The sequence below is a fragment of the Zootoca vivipara genome, chromosome 1, assembly GCF_965207765.1.
Source record: "Zootoca vivipara chromosome 1, rZooViv2.hap1.1, whole genome shotgun sequence".
Classification (NCBI taxonomy): Eukaryota; Metazoa; Chordata; class Lepidosauria; order Squamata; family Lacertidae; genus Zootoca; species Zootoca vivipara.
The window spans coordinates 1880696-1896685 of NC_142582.1; the positions used below are offsets into that span (position 1 = coordinate 1880696).

The following is a 15990-nucleotide window of genomic DNA, read 5'->3' on the forward strand; positions in this document are numbered from 1 at the left end:
GCAGCTAATGGCAAGATCTCATAGAACTGAGGCAGTGAAAATGGACACCCCTGGAGCATGGAACCCATTCATATGCTTGGTGGATGGTAATGCATTTTGCAGGACTGAGCAGGGGCCCTTGGGGAGAGGGGGAAAACCAGCAACAGCACCATCTGCCTGGGTCAGAGGAAGTTCAGGGGACTGCTGTTATTAGGGTCTTGGGGACGGTGAGGTATAGAACGGGGGGTAGGCAATACTGCCATAGAAGAGTGGAGACACTTGACACTTGCTGCCCCTGCTCAGCCCCCTGCCCCCAACAGAGACTGGAGTAGTAGTCATGTTGGTCTGCTCTCCCATTTGGTGGCGCTGTTACTTAATGCCAGCTCGGTCCACAATAGAACACGGATGAAGTGGCTGATATGGTGTGCATGACAGAGACCTGGCTGGCTGAGCTCAGGGTGGGTGGGTACCCAGCTTTGCCCACCTGGATATTCAGTGCAGCACCGGTCAATTTTGGAGGGGAAAGGAGGGAGCATGGCAGTGATCCATAAAAACCCTACCATTCTCACCTCCATCTGGGAGCTCGACATGATGGGTTTGTATTTGGATGTTGGGAAGCAGAGACAGAACAGGGATCTTGGTGTTCTGTTCGCCCAGTGGACCAACTGCCTCCCTGGCTGAGCTGGCAGAGGCTGTCTTCAGCGCAGTGTTGGTGAACCCCAGAGCATTTGTTCTGGGGGACTTCAGTATCCATGCTGTTGCCTCGTCTGGGCCAGCTCAAGACTTCATGGCCACCAGGACAGCCATGGAGTTGTCTCAATGCATCACACACCCAAAACATACTGTGGGTCATACCCTAGATCTGTCTTTTTGTTACAGAGGGCATTGGACAGGATCCAGTGATCAGAAGAGTACTCCAAGGAGGAAGGGTGGGATATAAATCCAATGAATACATAAATAAAATTAAACAAACCCTCTTCCTTCATTCTGTTCTAATCATGAAACTAGGGCCCTCCCTCAATGCTGCTGCCTCTGTCCCACATGGAACCTGCCTGGCTTGCCCCAATGGGACAAAAACTGGGGGAACTAAGTGGAGGGAAAGATTAAATGCCAATACCTCAAGGCCATAGACCCCCCCATGACTGCTATCCAAACACTATGAGATATGTTCATAAATCCCCCAGTGCCACATCTTGTGTGACCCACATCTTGTGTTATTTGTTAGTAGGACTTAAGGGTGGATTTACAAAACCTTATTGCCCACATGGTGATTATGAATATCATCCACCCCCCTTGCAGAATCATCATCTCCATGCAATCATATGGACAATTTCAACGGAGATTGCAAGCATCACCTGCAAGAGGCACAATTAGGCGGTTCGAATCCACCCCAAGACCTGCATTATAGCAACTAGCTAGATGAGTTAGGCTGATCATACCAGAAGGCAGGTTAGCTTAGATGCATGAAGACTACTTTCCATGAAATATAACAAGCAGAAGGAAAAGAAAACCAAATGCAAGGAAGCCCATACCTTCTTGCCATCAGTAGGCAGGTCATCGCTAGACGAGCTTATTTCTGGTATGCACCCTTCCTGCTTCATTCTGCCCTCCTTCTCCTCCTCCTCTTCTTCGTCAGAAGAAACAGCTTTGTCTCTGATGTTACTTGCCAGCTCTTCTAGTTTCCTCTTCAGTTCCTTCTCTTCTATGCTAGGATCAGTAGGAGACTCAGGAGCTGGAGGCTAGCAACAAACAAACAGAAGACAGACCAGCAATACTCAGTTTACTTCAGCCATCTAGTTCAGGCATCCCCAAACTTTGGCCCTCCAGATGTTTTGGACTACAATTCCCATCTTCCCTGACCACTGGTCCTGTTAACTAGGGGTCATGGGAGTTGTAGGCCAAAACACCTGGAGGGCCACAGTTTGGGGATGCCTGATCAAGTTCATGCTTCAATGTGCCTATCAGGGTGAACCCAAGACATTTTCCCACCTGAGCAGAACAAGAACATGGTGCCCCGCCTAGTATTCAGAGGTAGAATTTCCCTGAACCTGGGGGTTCTATTGCTTTCCCTGCTGAGGCTGACTAGGCAGGCAAGTGAGCAGCTTGGCTGCCCAGCTGAGGGGGCCTCTAGGTGTCAGGTTGGCGCTTGCTCACTTGTCCACCTGCCCACTTCCATGCATCCTTCCCCCGCCCAGTCTGCCTTGGAGAGCTTTCATCCCTGTCCAAGCCCCATGCCTTGCCTGCCTACCCACCTGATTTCCCATGGCAAGTTCTGAGCTTACATTCATTTGTTCTCGCCCACCACGCCACAGAGTCTGTGGCAGCCTCTTTAGTAAGCACCAGAAGGTGAAAATGATGAGCTCTAAAGCCTAGAAACAATGACTAGCCAACATTCATCATTTCAAACGACAACACACACACACACCCCATATTTATATGCTCCTATCTACGGAAAGTTTTGCAACCTGAGCCACATTGGGAGAAAGTTTTCCTTTGTTGATAAATCTGCAGAGACCAAGGGCTTTTTCTGGCCTTCATAAATACAGGACTATGTGGCGTGGCATTGCCACCACAGAGTGAGCTCCCTTGTTATGTGAATGCAATGACAGCCAGTCCAAGCAGGCTCATTGGGCTCACATGTTTCCCTTTTGCAGGAAAGAAGGAAAGAAGGAAAGAAGGAAAGAAGGAAAGAAGGAAAGAAGGAAAGAAGGAAAGAAGGAAAGAAGGAAAGAAAGAAAGAAAGAAAGTCCAGCTTTTTGCCTTCACTGCACATTTAACTCGGTGGAGTGGAAATGAAGAAGAACCACACCCTGCCACCTGCCCATTAAGTAGTTTCAATGTGGAGACATAAAACAGGGAGTTATGTTGTCTTCCACTTATACATTAAATGGGCAGCATAGTTGCTGTTGGAAAAAATTCACTAACATAAAACAGTGTCAAACACCTATTAAAAGTACAGAGAAAAGTTACACTTGCAGCAGCTGCAGCCTCCTTGGGTGCTGGCTGTCACACACAATGTCTCCAAGGTGGTTCCCCGTCCCAAGCCCCTCACTCCACATGACACGGCCAATGCATGCCTTTTATTGCTCACCTGCTGTAAAGGTTTGGAGCACCCAGCACATGCGATTAGTGTTTGGCAGAAACCAACCTGTCTGTGCACCATATGCAGCAGGCCTACATGGGTGAGGAAACCTGTTACACCCAGGGCTTTTTTCCCCAGCCACAACTCACTGGAACTGAGTTCCAGCACCTTTGCCATTCTAAGAGAATGAGGGAGGTATTCATGGTGAGTTCCAGAATCCAGCACCTCTTTTTCTAGAAAAATAGCACTGTTTGCAACAATATTCACATAGTTAAGTGTTTTCAGCTGAATGCATTATTAGGTCAGTGCTAGCATTTGTTGTGGCAGGGCAAGTTCTTGGAAAGGAGAATGCTCCAGGATGAATTCTGTATGAGGTGATCAGCTTCCAACATGGTGCTTTCTCAGGATGGGAAACTAATGTTTTCTGGGTCTTCTGGTCTTCTTATTTTTTCATTTTGCCAATGGATGGTTGACGTGGACCACAGTGAGGTGTGGCAAACGCTCTTGGGGAGACAGCGACCCCCAGAACCTGTGAATAGCATGTCCCTTCATCTCCAGAGTGCCTCTCTGCGACACTTTTCATCTGAAAAGTGCACACAAGTCTTCTGGCATCATACAGCAAGAAGAAGAAAAACATCCATAGATCTAAACTATGTTTTATTTACATTTTATACAGACAATCCATAATAATGTCTGTGTTCTCCAAGCTCTGGCAGAACAACTGTTGCATACTGCAAAAGTGAAAGTACAGTTCAATAACACGCTCAGACGGAAGAGATAAGACAGTCTTCTGTTCCTACATTCTTCTCGGACATCTCATGTGATTTATACTAATCACAATAGCTGCATGGGCTGCATAAAATCCCAGACAAATGGAGGAAGAAGGAGATGAACTATTCACCCATTCTTCCCCAAAAGGAAATGAATGCTAGTCTTCTCTGATGGCCACAATATCTAAAACACTCCCTTTATGATATAATAGGATGGACAACCTCCGGGGGGGGGGAGTCCTCTTTCCTGAGTTTACCTCATCTGGATGAACCAGGATCTTTTCCTCAAGACGGTTCAGCATGCGCTCGACAGCTGACATGCGTTTGTTCAGTTCAAGAATCTAAGAGAAAGGAAAGACGACAGCATAGGATAGAGCCCACCACCACAGTTTTCTTAGCAGCTAAAGAGAAAGTGCAGAATAGCTTCCGCCACCTTTGCCCCTAGATGGAGAAATCAGCAGATTTGCAGTCCCAGGCACTGCAATAAAACAAAAGCAAAAACAGCAGCACAGCTAATTTTAATCCGTTAAAAAATAACAAGACAAGCCTTGTAATATTATCAGAATAACCCAAATGAGTTTGTATTTTAAGATGATAAATGTGAGTAATTTCCCCCAGTTCTTTGCACTTGCAAACTGATACACTATGTACTGACTGGGAGGCCTTGATTTAAGTTCCAGATCAGTTATAAACTTGTATACTTTAACTTGCTCCCCTTTTGTTAAATGGGAAAAAGGTTTTTGCAAATATAAATGAAGTGAGTAATATAAATTTCTTCACACTGTAAATGTGCAATGGAAAGTACTGGATTCAACAATGCCAGATTATTTATGGGTAATCTTTTTTAGGCTTTTAACACAAGGGTTTGACACTCAAGTTCCCCAAAACTACAAATCTGTTACCCCAATCAAGGCAAATGTGGCAAAGGAGGAAGCTGCTCTACAGTTTGTGGCTTCCATATGTTTTATTTCATTTCATTTCATTTCTCAAAGCCCTCCTCACCCTCCTTTGCTTTCCCTAACATCCCTGCTACAGAGGAGCAATATGCAGTTGGTGGATCAGGACATTAGTATTTCATTTAACAACAGAATTCTGGGGCGGTGGCTTTAAGAGCGGAAGAGTAGTAGCAATTTGGGGGGAAATATACATTGTAGTTTGCTACATCAGATTGCAACCATTTTGTGTTAACATATTATTCCCAGAATCACCATGAAAACAATGCTTACATAGCGGAAGTCCAGCTGGGGAAGAACAGCATCTTTCATTAATACAGACTTTCATGCATAATGCCTAAAAAGGGGGCTTAAGGGGAGAATGAAGGAATAACAGGGACTTGGCCTTGTTCCGTTGGAAAGTGAACAATAAAGTTTTTTATTTGTTACAGTAAGTGGGAAGGGAGGAATGTCCAGATTGTGCAAGCTTAACTGCCTTTCCCAATAACTTCCAAAGTTTGAGTTTTATATGAAGTTATATGAAGGTCTCTCCTTCTCAAGATGGGGGAACAGGAGACAAGAGGCAGCTGCCACCTGAGAGGGCAACTTCCTCTGTTGGCCTGGGGCTCAAGCGTACAGCAAATAACACCGTGTTATATCTTTCTGTGTTTTTATATTGTAAGCCACTCAGGGATACAGTGGTACCTCGGTTTATGAACACAATTGGTTCCGGAAGTCTGTTCATAAACTGAAGCGTTCATAAACTGAAGCAAACTTTCCCATTGAAAGTAATGGAAAGTGGATTAATCCGTTCCAGACGGGTCCGCGGAGTACTTAAACTGAAGCGTTCATAAACTGAAACATGGGTGTAATTGGTTCCGGAAGTTTGTTCATAAACTGAAGCGTTCATAAACTGAAGCAAACTTTCCCATTAAAAGTAATGGAAAGTGAATTAATCCGTTCCAGATGGGTCCGCGGCGTTCATAAACCGAAAATTCATAAACCGAGGTGTTCATAAACCGAGGTTCCACTGTACTTGAATGAAGGGTTATTATTATTATTATTATTATTATTATTATTATTATTAATGTCATCAATGTAATTGATAATGAATACCTGAGACCTGCGGGTGTAGGGCAGTATATTATTTTTATTATTATTAATGATAATGATAATGATAATGGGACAATAGACACCCTGAGTGCTTTTATAGTAGGGCCTCTTATGCTTTTGTGGTTAATTGCCTCATTTTTTATTAATTCCCTCACAAATAATTTTACCATATGGATCTGCATAGCAGATTAAAGCACACTGGGAAAAAATGATTGTAAAATTGGCTAGGGTCAAAGTAAAGCTGTAATCCATATCCTTAATTGAAAATATTTTCTTATGGATCTTAATATGCAGCCTGGCAATGTTTCATGAAATTCTGAAGTGAGTTTTCAGCAACCAGGTCCAGCTTGAAGCAAGCACAACATTGATAAAATCTTTTGACAAATCAACCAGATGAAGCTGGCAATCTCTCGGATGGAAAACCAGAGAAACAAATACTTTGTAAAGTCTAGCACAGGATAGAGACTTTGTGGCAGATTAAAGGGCATCTGAAATATGAGTTCTCTCTGCCATGGTTCCAGTTTAGGATTTGCTGGCTGTAATTTCTCTAAGCCCTTTCCAGGGCTGAATGAAGACCAGAGATATCTCCCCTTGTGGGTTGAGAGAGGGTGGCAGAGGGAGTGGGTGGTCTTTTGGGGTGGCCTTTCCTCCTCCATCTGCTGTGGAAAATGACAGTCATGGGGCTGAAACTCCTCTGTAGTCACAAGTTCAGCTTGTGTCAGAATATTCTAGTCACCTAAGTTGAGCCACTAATTTTTAAAAGCTCTTTTTCAGTTTTCAATTAAAGCCATAGCTGCCAAGTTCTCCCTTTTTTAAGGGAAATTCTCTTATACTGAGTAGGCTTCCTCGTGAGAAAAGGGAAAACTTGGCAGCTATGATTAAAGCAAACGAGCTTATGAGAAGTGCTTCCCTTCCTTCATTCCTATCCCAGTTTTCCTGAATGTTGAATTGCTGAGAAGAGAGGAAATGGGAAACCAGTTGGGAGAGGAAAAGGAATGGCGTATCCCGGGAAAGGACAGAGGAGGCACAGGGGTGTGAAGGAGGGAAGAGAAAAACGATGTGTTGTCTGGATAGGTCATTTCATGGCACATAATGCTAGTGGACTCCTGCTCGGAAAGCCCATTCTTAGGTAGCCAAAAGGGTGGCAGGTGGCAGGTATCAGTAGTTTGGGGAAAAGCCAAGGTTTGCATAAGTTTAAAATTTTTGAGAAAGAAAGCTTGGCGGGGCCGGGGGGCATCAAATGAGATGACTGAGGACAGAATGCTATTTGACTAGTGTGTGGGGGGGTAAGGAATTAAGGGGAGCAGAAATGACACTGAGTATATCTGAAAAACAAATGATTGATCAGCTGGAGCGAAGCACCTCAGCTCTCCATGCAGCAACATTTTGTCAGAAGCTCTTCATGCAATTCTGAAGTGCAGAAGCCAACTCCCAGGGGCCAAGGTCCCTTTGCATCTCCTAGCATCTTAATGACTAACAGATGTAAACCTGCTTGCCTGTGCCTTGAGATCTGCAGGAGAGGCGCCTCTCGCTGTTTTGCTGTGATTACACGAGATATCGCTGGCATCATCATTGTTTAGCTTTCATTACCAGCTACTCCTTCAGAGGATGGATGTGGCTGCTAAATGTTTTTTGCACGAATGTGTTGTGATTCAGGTAATGGCTGTTTGCATTGTTAGATTGCATTGCAGTTTATTGTTTGCAAGTTGTTGCAAACCACTTCAAGGGCTATGTCGGGGAGCTGCATAGAAAGCGGATAAAACAGTCAAATTCCAGAGTCTGCCATGTGAGTCAGTTGCAGCAAATACAGCAAAAAGTCTTCTGTTGCAAAGGCTAAGGTTGGTATCTGGTTGGTGTCCCTTCACAGAATCCTAGAATCTTTGAGTTGGAAGGGACCCTGAGGGTCCTCTAGTCCAACCCCCGACAATGCAGGAATCCCAGCTAAAGCTTCCATGACAGGGGCCATCCAACCTCTGCTTAAAAGCCTCCAAGGATGGAGAGCCCAGATGCATCCATCAGTGGAAGGGGGGAGGCCATTTTCGGTGACTGTCCCTCCACCTGCATCCCAGTTCCCCATGAAATCTGCTGGATTGGAGCCCCCCCCCCCCGAGCAGACTGGGAGGAAGAGGCTGCACGGGATTCAGTGTCATGTGGAGGTGGCTGTAACCACCCTAACAAATTTATTTAACATTTCCTAGTTTTAAGGGACTACCTGGGGGTTGTTTAAGCATTGCCCAAGAAGGTTGGTTAGTTAACATTTAAGTTTGGCAAATATTTGTTGAGGCAATCTAAAGCAAGGCTGTTTCTCCTATTGCTGTTTAAATTTTAAAGTATATCAAAATTTTGTCAGACAACAAAACAAAATGTACTTCCCCTGTGCGCAATGACAGAAAATCAGATGAATTTTTATTGTCTACACTGAAACACTTCAGAACTTTGAGTCTGATACTCTATTTTTCCCTTGGAGCAGAAACAAAATTTCAAACACAGTGGAATTTCCTGTAGGAATGAAATTCTATTCTGGAGTTGGCTCTAATTGAAACCATGCTCTTGTGCTCTGCTTCCACTTAAATCCTCGCATAGGTCAAAAGGACTGCAGGGCTCTCCAGAGAGCAGAATCTGCCCCTGACTGTGAACATGGCAGGAATAATAGGGTTACACTCACCTTATCTCTTATATCACGGCCAAGACTAAGCCACTTAGGTAGCCAGGATAATTGGATTACCCCCTTAGCTCAGCACAATTCATTAGACCTCAGTATTTGAATCTCTGCAGCTAAAGAAAGCTTGGCTCTTTCCTAATAAATCCCAATTGTGAGGCTTAACAAGTTCATGACGAAAGCAGACTACAAACATTCGGGACTAAAGCACGGCGTTTCTGACACATGTGCTATATCTGTATGAACGATGCTGTATCCTGCCTGCTAAAACAATCTCAATGCTAAGAATCTTAATATCTCAGGGCAATGCTAATGCCAAAAACATTCCTCTTAAGACATGTTCTGTTTAAAGGCTAATAATATATATGACAAAAATAACACCAAATTAAGTTCAGCCTGGATAGCTCAGTTGGTTAGAGAGTGGTGCTGATAAGACCAAGGTTGCAGGTTCGATCCTCGTATGGGACATATTCCTGCATTGCAGGGGTTGGGCTACATGATCTTCAGGGTCCCTTCCAATTCTATGATTCTGTGAAAATGAAATTTGTTTACGTGCCTTGCATTTGCATATTGTGAATCCCTACTGTAGTTTCTTGAGAATTGTGTGTGTTTCTGTTGTTAAACCCAAACTAACAGCTTTGGCTATAATGTCAGTAATTCAGACCCCAATACCTCTTTTTAGGCACATCCAAGCACTGGGGCAAGCCTGGCTCAGGGCACAAGTCCCTTTCAAATGTCTCATCCTTTCCAAAAGGAGTTTGCCACGTAGCATGGTGTGTGTGGCTTGAACAGGAAGAAATAACTGCACGCTTTTCTGGGTCATGGCCAGAATTTGTATTTGAGGTGGTGCTGGTGGTGAGTATTCAAGAGAATACAAAAGCCCTTTCCATAATCCAAATCCAGGTCAACTGTGGGAGTCTAATCTAAAGCAGACAAGAAGCCGGCTAGCGTCTGCTCTGGATTGAAAAATGTTTCAAGTTGTCATTGCTTGGAAGTGAAGTTGCAAGAAACACTCATTGAGCTTTTCATTAACTGAGATTACTGATTATAAAGGACCACCATATAGTAGCTATGTTGATAAAACAAATTCAGACAAGAGAAGATCTAAGAGTTATGGAATAGAAGTACAGTAGCTTTAATTTGCTCATCAACATGTGTTTTCCCAAGTAGCTCAAGGCTCTTGGGTAAAGAGAAATAATAAATCTCATTTTACAGAGAAAAATAACCACTCAGTTGCATCAGTCAGGCTAGCAAGTGACAAGTCACTGTGACCGAGCTCTGCTGTGATTTGGACACTTGGAGGAAACACTGAAGAGAGTTCTTGATGCTTAGATGCCCCTCTCCAAGATTTGTTCCTGATCCAAGAGCCCTGGTGAGATCAGTTTCAAGATGCCTAGTGTGGGGGAAGCCATTGGCAGCCAACAGAAAACCATAAAAGGCTGTGAAGTTGATGGCTTTCAAAAGGTGGGAATGTCTGTAAAAATCAATGACGCCAAAAGAAAAGAAGAGCCAAATTGTTAGAGGAAAGATAAAATGCAGTGTGTTTCTCAGTAAGAAAAGAAACAAAGATGGAAGGGCCTGTTCCTCATTTTAGTTCCTTAGCATTCAGTGGTAGACTATGAGAACCAGTTCTGGAACAACATGTTGCTGCTTCATTTCCAGGAAAGTAGAAGCAAAAGTGGGGCATAACATCTCTGCTTCACAGATGAAAATATAGCTGAACAGGCCAAAAAACAGCCCCAACTTCTGTGAATCTCCCCATCCCAACACACTCTAAATCTGAGGTGGCTAAACCTGAATCAAGGGACTGGCCCAGGCAAGGAACTCACTGATCTTGCTGGTGGTGGGAAAAATGAAAAAATAAAGTAGACGTGTCAGTATGGCAGGCAGAGAAAGCCCAGAGGCCAGATGGGGATAGGGAACAACATCTCCCTCTTCAGTTGAGTAGGGAGAGGGAATTGTTGCCAGAGCAACTGAAGGTGGAGGGCTGGGGGGGGGGAGAGAGAGAGAAAGAGAGAGAGAGGGAGGGAGGGAGTTGTACGTAGGTGTAAGTATAATGGTTTAATTGACTCTGAAATTGAGAATGTCTGAATGTATCTTGCTAACATTGGAGATTTGCCATGGCTGCAGCCTGAGAGCTCTCTGAGCCACAGCCTCCAATAACTTCAGCTATAAACAGTTGGATTCAAGGGGAAATGTTCTTGGAGGAGAGAATCTGGCTTCTCATGTCACTTGCAGACAAATAATTAAAGGACCTGGGTAGGCACTTTCGACGCTCTCAGTTGTGGGAGTGTAAATGAATTGGGGTTCTGCAGTTCACCCCATCCATCCACACAAGGACCCTGACAATGGGCCAGATCCTTACCAGGAACTGCTTCGTGGGCCAAATTTGATAAATGGGAAGGGCCACTCACCTGTCAAAATCCCTATTACTCAAAACTTAAAGGGGAACGGGGAGGAGGCTTGTAAAAAATTTTTTTCAATATAAAAGACCAATGGAATCTACTGGTCTGGAAAACCAGTGAAAGTAATTCCTTTTTAATCTTACCAAGCAGTTTTTGGATAGATGGGGTAAAAACCTATTTTGCCCAAATTGTATAGCCATAGTTTTGGTTGTGTTTTTTTTAATCAATGTATTTTTCTTAAACTATTTCTCTTTCCAGTTGTTCTGTAATGAAATAGAAAAGCTTTAAAAAGCCAATAAAAATAAGGAGAAAGAGAACTGTGCAATGGGATGGAAGAACTGGGAAGTTTCAGATCAGTAGTTGCCCCCCTGTGGTCTACAGGAAGGGAAAAAACTTCTTAAGATTCTTGGTCTTGTTGCAGAAACTTAGAACAACTCTAGAAAGAGATAAGTTCACGGTGGACGATTGACAGATGAAGCTGATAGAATTCATGGAACTGTCCGAGCTGACTGGGAGACTCCGGGACCAGGGAAAAGAATCGGTGGAAGAAGATTGGAAGAAATTTAAAGTTTATTTAGAGAAGAATTGTAAGATAAGCAGTATTTAGTTACAGATCTGGAAGCAAAAGGAGGTTGTAGAAGAATGTTAGTTAAGTTTATTGTGGATTAAGATTTAGATAAGTATTATTATGGTATTGAATTTTCAAAATTTAATTAGAATTGATTTATATTTTAAGATAAGTATAAAATATTTATTGTATAGATAAGGAGTTAAGAGTGGTAATAGGTTTAAATAATTATTGAAAAGATTGTAATCAAGATTTGGAAAGTATTAAGGAAGTGATATTTAGAAACGTAGTTGGAAGGGAATGGAAGAGGTCGACAGAGACATGAGATATAAGATTGGTTGGAAATAATTTTTGTTTTTGTTGTATTGTGGATATTTTGTTATGTTGTGTATGTATGTATTGTCTTTTTGGTTTGGTTTTTATGTTGTTTGTTGAAAAAATTCAAAAAATATATTATTAAAAAGAGAGAGAGATCAGTTTGATCACGAATGCTTTCTCTAAATTCCACTTCTCATCTCCAGTTTGGGTGAAAATCAGAACCAAGGTGCGTAACCTCCTGTGGTTTCATTAAAAGTGGTGCTACATTTCTACTTGCAGCTTTTCAGAGACAGATAAAGCAGCATTGATCCTGCAGGTAAGATTTCAAGCAGTTTACAACTCATCAACAGGGGTTGTTCTGTTTTGTGCTCCAAAAGAAATCAATTGAATCCTATGCATTTAAAACACATGCCTTGGAACTAAAATTCAAACAATTAATGAACATAAAATGCAACAAGACTAACAGTGGGTGAATGGGATAGCTCTACAGCCTATAACTTCACGTCCATTTATGAATGTTTTAACATGGATAAGATGCTCTGTGAAAACCTTTTTTAGACTCATCAAAGAGGAAGGGAAGTAAGTTTTCTTGTTTTGAAGCCTGCTTTCTCTGAAACCTTGAAGAGGAAAAACATAAAAACATTTGTTGGGCAGGCATTTGACTCTTGCAATCTTGTGTTCTCTCTGTGTCAGTCAACCTTAGTCTCTAGTTTGCTCCTGGACACAGATTCTTACTCTGAGCCAAGAGTCACCCCTAAACCCCATCTCTTGCCTTACTTCAGTGGCAGACGCTTTGAAGGAAGGTATCCAATTCCTTATTTACCTGATTTCCAGATGGATTTATGTTTTCCTGGGATGAGGCTCGGCTCCTGCGTTTTGTGTGGTGGGGCTGATAGACGAGGGTCTTCTGCGCTCCCTCCATGTCTTCCTCGGAAGTGTCCAGATCAGCTGAGTACTGCGATGGATGCTGCTCATTCCAGGGACGGCCTTTGGGAACAGAACAAGGCTGGGATTCAGAGCAATAGACTCAAAACTCAATTCTTGTGTTTCAGGGCAATCTGAGCAAGATTACTAATTTCTGAAACTTCCTGGAAGAAGTTTCAATTTATTCACTTTGGCCTCAGATATGTTTACAGATATGTTTACAAAAACAGGGGATAATAATAATAATAATAATAATAATAATAATAATAATAATAATGTATTATTTATACCTCGTTCATCTGGCTGGGTTTTCCCAGCCACTCTGGGCGGCTCCCAACAGAATTAAATGCACAATAAAACATCAAACATTAAAAACTTCCTTAAACAAATCAAAAGCTGGAAGCAAATTAATTGCAGGGAATAGAATATTTCTATAGCCAGGTGCTTGTTCCTTACCAGTTTTCAACCCAGAAAAATCAAAATATGTGAAAAGTGTGGCCATTATTTCAGGGGCACAGAGACGGAGCTTCCTGCTCCAGCACCTGGGGCGGAGAGCAGGCGGGGGCGGGGCTGGCACGCATTCCGGGGGCAGAGCGCTCCGCCCTCATGGGCGTGGTGCACATTCTGGGGGCAGGGACAGCCGCGATGTATTACCGTACCTACTTCTTTAAATGTTTGCAAGAGTGAGGGGAGGCTTAACCTCGTCCCTGTGCTTTCCCACTTTTTGTGGCAATTTGACCTATTAAGAGAAAGTTACATGTACCCCAAAGTTTTCTCTCATGGAGCAAAAAGCCACTTTGGGGATTGGGAGGGAGGGTAATGTTTATTGGGGAAACGATGCTTAGAAAGAGGTAAACCCCGCTACGCTGCAAACAATGGACAATGACTGCTCTCCATTTATTGCTCCCCAACGCCCTATGTTAAGAGGCAGGAGACCAGGCTCACAGAAACTCCTGCTGCCTTCAGTGGCTAGCCGCCTATGCAAAACTCTCCAAACACATCACGCTCTAGGGGACCCTTCTCAAGTTTGCTTAGACACCATCAACCATAACATCCTTCTGGACTGTCTAGAGGGGTTGGGAGCTGGGGGCACTGTCATACAGTGGTTCCGCTCCTTCCTCCTGGGCCGTGTTCAGAAAGTGGTGGTGGGGGATGAGTGTTCAGACCCCTGGCCTCTCACTTGTGGGGTCCCTCAGGGTTCTGTCCTCCCCCCCCCATGCTTTTTAACATCTATATGCAGCCGCTGGGAGAGATCATCAGGGGGTTTGGGCTGGGTGTTCAGCAGTATGCAGATGATACCCAGCTCTACCTCTTTCAAATCAGAACCAGTGAAGGCAGTGAAGGTCCTGTTTGAGTGCCTGGAGGCAGTTGGAGGATGGATGGCGGCTAACAGATTGAGGTTGAATCCCGACAAGACAGAAGTACTTTTTGTGGGGGACAGGAGGCGGGCAGGTGTGGAGGATTCCCTGGTTCTGAATGGGGTAACTGTGCCCCTGAAGGCCCAGGTGTGCAGCCTGGGAGTCATTTTGGACTCACAGCTGTCCATGGAGACGCAGGTCAATTCTGTGTCCAGGGCATCTGTCTATCAGCTCCATCTGGTACACAGGCTGACCCTACCTGCCTGCAGACTGTCTCGCCAGAGTGGTGCATGCTCTAGTTATCTCTCGCTTGGACTACTGCAATGCGCTCTACGTGGGGCTAGCTTTGAAGGTGACCAAGAAACCACAACTAATCCAGAATGCGGCAGCTAGACTGGTGACTGGGAGTGGCCGCCGAGACCACATAACACCGGTCTTGAAATATCTACATTGGCTCCCAGTACGTTTCCAAGCACAATTCAAAGGTCCTGACCTTTAAAGTGGCCTCGGTCCAGTATACCTGAAGGAGAGTCTCCACCCCCAGACACTGAGGTCCAGCACCGAGGGCTTTCTGGCAGTTCCCTTGTTGCAAGAAGCCAAGTTGCAAGGAACCAGCCAGAGGGCCTTCTTGGTAGTGGCTCCCACCCTGTGGAACGCCCTCCCATCGGATGTCAAAGAGAAAAACAGCTACCAGATTTTTAGAAGACATCTGAAGGCAGGAAAGATTTGATTTATGGGGACTGCTCTAAGATGGCTGCGGCTGGCTGTTGCTGGCTGCTGCCGGCTGTGAGAAAGATCTTTGGGTTTTTGGACGGACTTGGCAAGAGACCAGCGTGCGAAGAGACAGTGTTAATTTATAGAGGAATCACAGGCATAATTTCACACAGATACATATATGGTTTGGTCAAACTCGCCTATTCGAAAAAACTCAGGGGCTTGAAAGAAGATGGAAGGATTTTAATAGACTATTGGATAAGATCTGGACTTGATTAATTAGAAAGCACTGAATATAAGAGAACTAGGCTTTCTGAGTCTGAAGCATGGGAAGTCACATTTAAATTTGTATAATTTGGCAGAAGATTTGGATTAATTGTTTAATTGATATTTGTATAATTTGTATAATTTGAAAATGGATTAGATGTTTAAATTGGAAAATCTAATAAAAATGTTTATTAAAAAATATAGAAGACATCTGAAGGCAGCCCTGTTTAGGGAGGCTTTTAATGTTTAATAGATTACTGTATTTTATTTTTCTGTTGGAAGCCGCCCAGAGTGGCTGGGGAAACCCAGCCAGATGGGTGGGGTATAAATTAATTTATTATTATTATTATTATTATTATTATTATTATTATTATTATTATTATTTCCTCTGTAACTACAAGGGGAAGGCTCTTGTCACCAATTCTGGAGTTTTGACCCTGTATTTTCAACAGTAGCTCAGCCCTGGTTTGTTGCCGGGCTTTAAACTCTGAGCAGCATTACCTAACCAACAAATGAGGAACACGCTGAGCAGCATTTGAGAGGCTGCAGGTGTCTAATCTTTGCACCATGCACTTTCCTGTTTTGTTACCTTGTTAAGAGAAACCACATTAGGGATAATTTAGTTTACGATAATCACATTTTCCAGATATTTATAGTAACTGTAAAGCACTGAACCCTGTGGCACAACAAAACCTTCTGAGAGGAACTGGACTGGGATCCATTTCCATAGACAATTTGACAATAAGTTCACTTAAAATGCAAACCTATGATGGGCAATGTGAGACGAGGAAAAAGAACTATCTTCGTCCTACTGCAGGGCGTTCTGCGGCTTGCCAAAAGGTGTAAATCAAAGTGCCATCCCCTTATGCAGAGTTAATACTGTAACTTGCTCATAAATACA

General features: G+C 43.5%; 1 protein-coding gene across 19 annotated transcripts in view; it reads right to left on the reverse strand.

Annotated features, from left to right (window-relative positions):
- The window catches only part of MLPH (melanophilin), an 81126-nt gene that overhangs the window by 25857 nt on the left and 39279 nt on the right, over positions 1-15990 (reverse strand). For 12 of the 19 annotated variants that reach the window (XR_015948504.1, XM_088663802.1, XM_088663603.1 and 9 more), the window contains 3 exons: positions 12650-12813; positions 4089-4172; positions 1512-1718 (listed from right to left, as the gene is read on the reverse strand). Coding sequence is in view for 18 of the 19 variants with exons in the window: in XM_088663802.1 (XP_088519928.1) it covers positions 1512-1718; positions 4089-4172; positions 12650-12813 (455 nt within the window). In the remaining variant the exon portion in view is untranslated. The remainder of the gene's footprint in view (positions 1-1511; positions 1719-4088; positions 4173-12649; positions 12814-15990) is intronic. The other 7 variants (XM_088663689.1, XM_088663371.1, XM_088663291.1 and 4 more) reach the window with 1 other exon arrangement.